Genomic DNA, 10,906 nt, shown 5'->3' on the forward strand with positions numbered 1-10,906 from the left:
TCAAGAAAGGATTATAAAGAATATAAGCATCATATCATTAACACGTGTATGAAAAATGAAGTTAATCATGGGTATATCTTACTTTGGAGGGTTCGTCAAGTGTATGATATATTATTCATTAAAAATTACGAAAAAAGAAAACTGAATCGCAAGAGGATTTGATGGAGCCATGCACGTAGCGTGGATGACGACAGCCATGGAAGATGCTCGATCTATCGCCGCTTCTTTCTTGTTTGTTAGGCTATAGATAATGTATTGCGCACCCACCTACTTTATAATACATATAATTATATATAGTCTTAATTAATATTAATAATATGGTATTAAATCGAAGGAATTGAAAACTAATAACCCAGAGGTTTCGCTAGTTGTAGGCTTGTAGCTTCAAAGTTCAATAAGATTAATATTGTGCAAATATTTCACCTTTTAATATTAAAATTTTAATTAAAATTGATACGTAATATAAAAATGTTATTTAGTATTTCTTCTAAGTCTTAACCAATAGCAAATGGTTATTCATCCACGGCTCAATTGAAATTCTTCGTAAGAGCATTCGTAGTAGAGTTTTTTATTTTTGTTTTTAAGGATTTTTTGTGTGGGTGTGGTGTATGGGAGAGAATGTTGCAGTAATGTTTTTTTTTTTTTTTTTTTTTTGGAGACAATAGGGAGGAAAATAAAAAATAAAACAAAAGAAAGCAACTCTACTTGTGTTCTCGTGCACCAGTTGTGCCAGCATGTACACAGACAACACAGAAATATAAATTGTTTTTTCTTTTTGGGTGCTTTTTTCATTTTTTTTCCCCCTATTCTTCCTCTCTCTCACATTCTCTTTCTTATTTGACATGAAAAATTATGACCATTGTAGTTGCTCTAAGAAAAGAGATGACCTCTATGGGATTGATACAATATTATGGTTCTCTTAGTCTATGATTCCATAAAGTATTATCTAAATTGACTCAACTCCATATAAATTCAAAGTTATATTGACGAAAGATTCTTTTTTGATAATACCTTTAGAATATCTTAATATTTAGAAGGAATTTTTTTTTTTTTTTGGTGAAGAAAAAAAATTCGCAACTACTAAAGAAATTTATTCTTTTTTTTTTTTTTTAGAAAAACACCAAATCATATTATAGGAAATAAGTGTTGAATACAAAAAGGAACCGAAGAAATCTAACAAGATGTGCCAGCATGTTAATAGTTGCCCTTGCAAGAGTATGAGCCAGTTGATTCGTTGATCTATGGATATGATGGAAGGACAGTACACCATGTCAAAGTGCATGGTTAAAGAACGACATCCTTCAATAATACAATCTATTGCATATGAATAGTCCATGGATGACAAGTTTAGTAGACGAACAACATTCAAACAATCAGATTCTACTCAAATCATCTTCCAAATAAACCTTTGTCTTGCATATAAGAAAGCGCTTCCATTACAGCCAATAATGCTTTAACCGTATGAGACTCCCACAAAAATTTGTTAGAGACCCTCTCTAATTTTTCATGGAAAGCAATATACAGATGTTATTACAAACTCATAGTATATAAGAATCATTTTCCCCGCCCTCTAATTCTCTAATGTTGTTAGTTTATGTTTCATAAACTTGAAAACCTCATGTTTATTCTTGCCAATTCCCATATGAAAGCCTAAATACTCACCAATATTAAGAGCCTAAGGAACATTCAACATATATATTTGAAGTAAAATCCCGACAACTTGAACTAGTATTTTTACTGAACATATATAACATAGGACTTAGAAAATTTATTCTTTCAATCAAAGGTAAGATGACAATTGTAGATTATTGTGTACTCAATTGAAAATGCTATGGGGTTAATACTAATTCTTAGGAGCATTGATAATGGAAAGAAATAATTCGAGACAAAATTTTAATGTGAAAATTTGAGAGGATAAAACCAAGCACCTTTAATTTTTAGCTATGTCAAGCTAAAGGTTCCCTACTTCCATTATATTTGATGTTACATGTATATTGATTATAAACTTTGATTGGAAGTCATTAGAGTTAATTTCAACAATGGTCCTCCGATTATGTTGATTTTCCAAAATTAGTCATCGACTTTTATTTTGGATAATTTGGGTCCCTTGACTTTCAAATTCTTTCCAATGTTGGTCCTTCCGTCAAATTTTGGTTAATTTGTAGTCAAATGAAGGGGTAAAATTGTCTGTTCACTTGTATAGTATATTATTACTCGTATTTCTCCTGTCCTATACGTTGTATATATGAATATAATCTCAGGCGAAGAGACTTTGGCTGAGATTATATGGCTTCGATTGAGACTTCGACTAAGATTATATTCATATATACAGCGTATAGGACAAGAGAAATACGAGTAATAATACACTAAACAGGTGAACGGACAATTTTATCCCTTTATTTGACCTCAACTTAACCAAAATTTGACGAAAGGATTGGAAAGAATTTGAAAGTCATGGGACCTAAATTGTCCAAATTAAAATCAGTGACTAATTTTAGAAAATCAACATAGTTAGATGATCATTGCTGGAATTAACTCGAAGTCATTAATAGAGCTTCCTAGCTATGAAGAAAAGAGTGGTTATTTTTTGGAGTTGAGGGTGAGGTTGCAAATGATTAGAGAGAGTGGATAGCATGGGACTATGGGCACCATCCGTCCACTTTTGGGGGGTGAAAGTGTTTTAGATAAGCTAGCTATTTGATTCCAATATTTCTAAAATAGCTGATTTCATCTATGATGTATTATGTCTGTTGGTCAAAGTGAAAATTTTTCATCTTTTCAAGATTTAAAAGCATCATAATCATTTTAAAAATTATTTTTAAAGGTAAAATTAAATTTGTGTAAAACGGTCTCTATTTATGAGACGAGTTGGATCTTTGATTAATGAGGTTAAAGATTTGAGTCATTAACCAAACATTCAACCTATCTCACGAATTAAGACCTATGAGTCGGTATCAGATAAGTGTTACCCATTTTTAAATAGTTCAAACAAAAAATATTTAACTTTTATATTTAACACTTTTTAACTTTTGAAAAATAAAATCTTCTTATTAAATTTCAGTACTCCTATCCAATTTCACTGTTTTATTTACAAGTGTGATCTTTTGTTTATTTTATTTAATATTTTCTTAAAATTTTTAAATTCAACATTTGTGTTTATTATTATTTGTAATGTACTTCCATATAAATTTATACAAAAAACACTAAACCATATATTATTTTATAACATATTTCTCTGTTTGGGTATTCAAAGAATATAAAGTCAAAGGAAAATATATATATATATATATATATATATATATATATATATATATATATATATATATATATATAATTTCATTTGCCCAATTTGATAGAAAATGTCTTCCTAGATTTTTAGTGGGAATATATTTTTCAAATTCTTTATTTTTCCGTATTTATCTTTTCTCTGCTAGTTTTCAGATTATCATTATTATTATTATTATTATCACAAACTACATCATCACCACCACCATCATCACACAACCACAACGACCACGACCACCATCAATCGGAAAATTGATCAGTTTTTGAACTCATGACCTTTGACATGGCTCTGATACCAAATTGAAGCATGCGCTCCATCTCAACTAAAAGTCTAAACTGATAGTTGGGTTGCACATTTATGTTTATATATATATATATTTATATATTATATGCTCAACATACTGCTCGTTTATCCCTTGGTTGTTTGCTGGCTTCAGGGACCCCACTCCTTCTCGCCCCTACGACTACTACAACTATCTGAAATCGTTTTTCAAAAAATCATTTTACAATTTTCAAATGAACCCTTAATGTTTAATTAAACACTCTTGAACCTCATTGAACAAATAAAACACATAAAATAGAATAGAGAACATTTTAAAAAAATTATCAAATTGATATATCAATTTTTTTTTATAAAAAAAAAAACAAAAAGCACAGAAAAGATTATTAAAAAAAAAAAAAAAAAAAAACGTTGATTAATAGGGCTGGACCGTATTGGTAGTGCGCCCCGGACCCGGCTCTTATGGATCGTGTTGAACGCGCATTAGCTGCACCAATTTTTTTATTTATTATTTATTTATTAGAACGCACACTTCTTTGTTCTGACTCACTCTACATATTCTTCTTCTTTCTTCGCCCTCTCAAGTCTCAGCTTTGCTTCAACTCCATAGCCATACCCTCAAGTTATAGAAAGTTTTCTCTGTTTCTGCAGCGAGCGCGAAGAAGAAGAGAAGAATGAAGAGCGGAGCGGTTGTAGACGAGGGATACATATACAATGAAGAGAAGCATCTCACTGTTCTCAAAACTTCCCTTTTCTTCGCCGGCGACGGCTTCTCCGCCTACGACTGCAGCGGCCAACTTGTCTTCCGTGTCGACACCTACGGCCCCGACTCCCGTGACCGGACCGAACTCGTTCTCATGGACGCCGCCGGAAAGTGCCTTCTAACCGTCCGCAAAAAGGTTAATTTTATTTTTATTTGAAAAGCGCAAAAAGGTTAATTAATTTAATTCATTAGCTTTGATTTCTTCTTCATTAAATTCGGTGATTTTTGTGTTACAGAGGCCGAGTCTGCATCACAGATGGGAAGGGTATTTAGGGGAGAGAATGGAGGGGGAGAAGCCAATCTTCAGCGTGCGGCGGTCGTCGATAATCGGACGGTCGGGCGTGACGGTGGAGGTGTACCACACTCCAAGCGAAGAGTACCACATCGAAGGCTGCTTCGCCCAGCGGAGCTGCACCATCTACAACGCCGACAAGCAATCGGTTGCCGAGATTCGCCGCAAAGTTGACGCTTCCTCCAAGACGGTGCTCGGTAAAGACGTGTTCTCGCTCACACTCAATCCCGGCTTTGACGGGGCCTTCGCCATGGGGCTAATCCTCGTGCTGGACCAGATCGATGGCGATGATCCTTTCCTCAACGACCACGATAATCGGGTGGACGTGGACCCCACCTGTGTTGAGCCCACTATTTCACCTTAAAATCTCCCAATAAATCTTGTAAGAGACGGTCTCTGAAATATGTATTACATTGTAACTAAAAAATTTTATAAAATGAGACCATCTTAAGAAAAAAATTACTCAAAATTCTAACATATATTTTTGTAATAACTTGTGTTTTGATGGACTGATTATCAAATTTTTATATAAAATTATATTTGTGGTGGTTAAAATATCTAAAGCAATTTCTTTGTCTTCATAGTTTTGGACTTTTGGATTGTAACGTTATTGGTCAAAATTTTAATTTGTATAGCTTTTAAAGAAGGCCACAAGTAAATGGGGCATATTTAATGTTTTTCTTGTGATTATAGTAATTTTAGGGACCACGAAGAGTCCTATGATGTATGGAAATGGAATATACTTTCGGCAATAGAAACATCTATTCCCTATGAATTAACTACTTCTTTGATTTACGAGAAGTTTACAATCATTATTATTGAGTGAAATAAGGTTTTTTGAGGGCAATTTATACAAGGAATCAAATTCAAACTCGAAATTTTATAATTACTAAATTAACTGGCTGACCAACTTATATAGATAGTTTGTTCTCAGGAACATTTATAATAATTCTAAATTAAGAATTTTGATTTGTCGATAAAAATTGATAGCACGAAAATAAAAGATTTGATTAAAAAAAAAAAAAAAAAAGAAGGTAAAGCTCTGTGTTCATTTCAATTTTTTTTGTTTATGTTTTTAAATTAGTTATTTTAATTTTCACTCTATTTTTTGTTTTCTAAATATACAATTATATTTGTTTTCCTTTCTTTAGTTTTTTTTTTTAATTTTTCTAAAAGAATGAATTTTTTAATTAATAAATGCATCTTAAAATGCGATGGCCATGTCCATTCCTTTCTTGTCTAGATTATGGGTAAAATATTAATAAATTAATGTTCATATTTAAAGCAGATCCACAACTCGCAATGTCAGAAAGCATAATTTTTTAATGATATTTTTATTTTAGAATAAATCATGCATACTTTAGAGTGTTAAATTATTGTGAACACTTTTTTAAACAATAATAGAGCATCATTAAAGAGGTGTTTTCATTGTTATGCAAATCGCCAAATCATTTCTACATTGTATATCATGGATCCTGTACTCCCTTAGATCACCCATGGGCACATTTCTACATACTCAAATATTGTTATTTCTACTTGTTACTTGTTAGATAGGTCCGAAGAGGATCATCCTCGCCCCCGGTCATGATCTTCGGTCGCTCTGAGCCCCAATCCTCGACTTATGGCGGTGAGTTAGACTAATTCTTTCTACGGGTGTGTGTGTATCTTTGGTCCAAAGCTGAATAGCGTGGGATGCAGGCCGAATATCTTTGTTTGTAGTTATAGAAATTCGGCCTCATTTTCCTAACCTTTTCAGTTTTGGTATTTCTCCTTGCACAAACATTCTAATTTCACCATTTTGCAAATAAAATGTTACAACTAAAGGTTATAAACAAAAAAAAAATTAGAAATTACTAAAATACTCATTTACTAAACAAAATTTTAACAAAGTTTAATAGTTTTAATTTATTGCTTCTGAAACTAAAAATGCAACGTATTTGAAAATTTATGAGTATTGCAATTGTAAAAAGTTAAACACTAATAAAAATGACTAGCAAAGAATAATTGAGAAACAAAAACACATTTTTCCTTTATTCTATTTATTGTAACATCCAAAACATGAGAAAAAAAGAGTTCTGATTAAATTGTGGCCATAGATAAATTATTGCAAATTATATAGTGGACCAAGTTCCACAATGCGCATTATGGATCCTTATCCAAAATTTATTGTGAATAGGTTCAAAATGACATCGTTTTGTTTAAATTAATGCAACCAGTGTATTTGTGAATTGAATGTTGGTCCAAAATAACATTGTTTTATTTAAATAAATGCGGCCTTTATTTTTCTTCTATTCAATCAACATTCACATTTACAATAGATCATATATAATCTATTAACTATAAATATATCACGTAATTCTAATATTGTTCTAATATCATAATCTGTGAATTATAGACAAATAAACTTAAAGCTAAACATTCATAAGTTTAGTATTTCATATGCCATCATGACTATGGTATAACTTTAAGAGATATTTTAAAAAAATTAACATGTTTTTATCATGAAATTAAGGTATTGATTTTATAAACTTATAGTTGACAAATTATGTACCTATAGTACCAACGTTGGTTTTGATTGTGCAAAAAAATGATACCATTAAAGGTACCATTTATGTGAATTACGAAACAATGTTATTATGTGAATTACGAAACAATGTTATTTTGAATTAGGGTACATTTTGTAATATGGTCCTTCAGGATTATTGATAAACTATTGAACCTATGGCTATTATATAACCATTTTAATACACTTAAAACCATTTTTTAAGTGTATTGAACCCACTCCCCTCCATTTTTTTAGTCAAAGATCTTGTGGTCGAGTGGCACCCAATTTACACTCTCACATGGAGGGGAGTGGATTCGAGTCTCAGTGGAGATGACTGTTCACTCTTTGTGCTTCAGTAGGTTGAGAAAGTAGCTACTTTTTATGCTTCAGTAGGTTGAGAAAGTAACTATGAACAAATACTACATTTTAACGCTCCATTAAGAGCTGACATAAAGCATGAAAGTTGCAAAATTTATGAAAAAGTAAATGGTGCTCATAAGACCATACATAAAGCATTAAACATAATTATACTTTTTCCAGATGTGAATTGCAGCAACCTAACACGTTTTTTTCTTCTATAAAGTTTAACACTTTAGACCAGTGGCTAGCATGATAATCTCGTTGCCGACCTTATATCTTCGTTTTGTCATTAAATAGTAATAATGATAATACCAAATTATAAGCAAAAACAACATTCGAACCGACACCCCATCCTTACTTTGAATGTAAGTTGGCTCAGACTTATCCTGTCGTTTTGAATTGATTGGAAATTGGAATGTTTGAATGTTTTGTTATTGACTTTTTTTTTTTTTTTCTTGACATGAACATGGGCATAATCATGGCTAATTACATTTTGGTTAAATCTTTATATTATCTCAGGTATTTATTTATTAATTTTGAGATAATATCAAAAAGTTTAAGATGAAGTGTGAGTCTCACATTCTTCCCCTATAAATAGAGGTATTCATTTCATTCTCAATCATCACATTGAAGCTCTGCAGAGGTATTCATTTCATTCTCAATCATCACATTGAAGCTCTGCAGAGTTATCTCTTGACATTCAACGAAGTATTCATTTCATTCTCAATCATCACATTGAAGCTCTGCAGAGTTATCTCTTGACATTCAACGAAGAATAAGCATTTAGCTCTGCAGAGTTATCTCTTGACATTCATCGAAGAATAAGCACTTTTTAGAAGATCATGCCACTTGAATTCCAAAGGTCCTTCAGTGTAACACTAGTTTTTTTTTTTTTGAGTACTATTGACTCTGTTACAATGTAGTATCTGTTCATAGCTACATTCTCAATCAAATGAAGCACAAAGAGCCAATATCGCCTCCACTGAGACTCGAACCCACCCCCTCCCATGTGGGGGTACAACCGGGTGCCACTAGACCACAAAGTCTTTGGCCAATGGAACGATAGTTAAGAATCAGGGGAGATTTTGTACCGACATTTTAGACGAAACTTGTTGTAGCATGTACATAATTTTCGGACTTATAGAAGTGCGTTCAGGTGCGAACCACTCGCCCAGGAAAAAAATGACAACGCATGTCATCCGTTCACGTGTCCACAGTCCATATCTAACGGATCAGAAACATTGATTTAAAAAAATGTTGTGGCATTTTCGTAAATAATTGAACATTGAAGTGCAAGTCAAATGTATTATAAATGCAAGTAAAATGTATTATAATTACATAATACGGAGTATTAGTATAATTACCTACTAATCATTATGGTAGTTAAGGAATTAATTACATAAATATTAGTATAATTAACTAATAATTATTATGTTAATTTAGTTAATAATTAAACAGGTATTAGTATTTTCAAAAACCAAAAAAAAAAAAAAACAGGTATTAGTATATTTACAATTATACATGCGTCATTGAATTTATTTTTATAATAATTACAATTAATTCATTTTTCTCCCGAGATGGGCACATTGCTCCCATCGGCCACTTAAAGCCATCGAGGCCATCAGACCATAAACGATCGGGCATCTTGCTCCCGAGATGGGCACCTTGCTCCCATCGGCCATTTAAGGCCATTAAGGTCGGACGACCATCTCGATCGGGCACCTTACTCCTGAGATGGAAACCTTGCTCCCATCGGCCACTTAAGGCCATCGAGGTCAGAAGACCAAATATACTTGGGTCGAGAACAACGACTCCTGACATCAACCGAAACAACAGTTTCATTACATAATCATGCTGTTGCAAATGTTCAGTACATTCCCGAATTCCCTTTAATGATAGAATAAAACAAGGTGCTCGGATCGGAATTCCAAATTTGGTCTACTGCCTTCCCGGTAGTCATCTCGAGCTTGTATGTTCCCGGGCACACCACAGCCGCGATCACGTAGGGTTCTTCCCAATTTTGAGCAAACTTCCATGTTTCGTTGGGTCGCCTAGCTTTCCTCTCTCGGAGCACATAGTCACCAACCTGGAAATATTGTGGTCAAAACTTAACATCCCTGGACCCTTTGATCTTTTTCTGATATCCAACTATTCGTCAGGTCGCGATCTCTCTTTTTTCCTCCAGGCTGTCCAGCTCGGCGATCATCATTCGCTCGTTGCCTTCTTCATGATAGCACCTTTCTTGGGAGGTTGGGATCCAAGCCTCGATCGGCAAGCGGGCTTCTGTGCTATAGACCAATGCAAAGGGAACCTCTTTGGTGGCTTCTCGGGGAGTCGTTCGGTACGCCGACAACACATACGGCCACTCGTCTGCCCAACTGCGTCCCGCATCGAATAGCTTCTTCTTCAGGCCGTCTAAGATCTTCTAGTTGGCATTCTCGACCTGCCCATTCCCCTAGGGGTATGCTTCAGATGATCGGATGGACCTCGTGCCAACTATTGCCAGAAAACTTTGGAAATACTGACTTTCAAATTGTTTTCCATTATCCTTGACCAGGTGTAGGGGACTCCGAACCGAGAAATGATGTTTCTCCATACAAAACGAGCGCACTGTTGGGTAGTGATCGTCGCCAAAGGCTCCGCTTCGACCCACTTGGAAAAATAATCGATCGCGACGATCACGAATCTCTTCCGAGCCGTTAACATCGGTAAAGGGCCTACAATGTCTACCCCCAACAAGCAAATGGAATAGCCGTGCTAATCGGCTAGTAAAAGGTCACAGGTCGTCCTAGGATTTTTGCAAATTTCTGGCAAGGTTCACACGCTCAGACAAGCCTCTCATCCTATCAGCATGAGTCTCCGAGCTAACAACAGACATCCTTGGTGGGCCGAGCACAATCCCGAATGCAGCTCGTTCATTACGATGTCAACTTCATATGTTTCTAGACATCTCATCAAAGGGCCTCCATACGATCGCCGATATAGGCGTCTATCAACCATTTGAAATCTCGGGGCCCGCAGCTTCACTTTCCGAGCTCTTTCTTCCTCCTCCGGTACGGTAACTTTGCGTCCAACAAGTAATCTTTCAGATCGGTGATCCACTGGTCCTGAACGATATCAACCGGTTCGACCATCAATGGCCTTATGCAGGCCGAAGTTGCATCCATAATTCAGGCGACCTTTGAGATGTGTATGTTCGGGAGCTTCGTGGACAAGCTTAGACAGCATATCCGCGTCGGCGTTCTCAGTTTGCGGAATGTGGACGACCTGAGACGCCTCGAACTCCCCTAATATCGCCAATGCTCGGTCTCTATACAGGGTCAACTTATCTCCTTTGGTGGTCAATTCCCCCGTCACTTGGCGAACTACTAAAGCTGAGCC

At 34.7% G+C, this 10,906-nt stretch overlaps 1 protein-coding gene across 1 annotated transcript; it reads left to right on the forward strand.

Annotated features, from left to right (window-relative positions):
* The first annotated feature begins 4,100 nt into the window (after window positions 1-4,100).
* On the forward strand, window positions 4,101-5,154 carry LOC116009663 (protein LURP-one-related 12-like). The gene is made up of 2 exons (XM_031248780.1): window positions 4,101-4,464; window positions 4,565-5,154. Exons 1-2 carry the CDS (start codon window positions 4,240-4,242, stop codon window positions 4,982-4,984), a joined length of 645 nt encoding a protein of 214 aa, XP_031104640.1. The 5' UTR covers window positions 4,101-4,239; the 3' UTR covers window positions 4,985-5,154.
* Window positions 5,155-10,906: the final 5,752 nt, after the last annotated feature.

The sequence above is a fragment of the Ipomoea triloba genome, chromosome 2 (genome assembly GCF_003576645.1).
Source record: "Ipomoea triloba cultivar NCNSP0323 chromosome 2, ASM357664v1".
Taxonomy (NCBI): domain Eukaryota; kingdom Viridiplantae; phylum Streptophyta; class Magnoliopsida; order Solanales; family Convolvulaceae; genus Ipomoea; species Ipomoea triloba.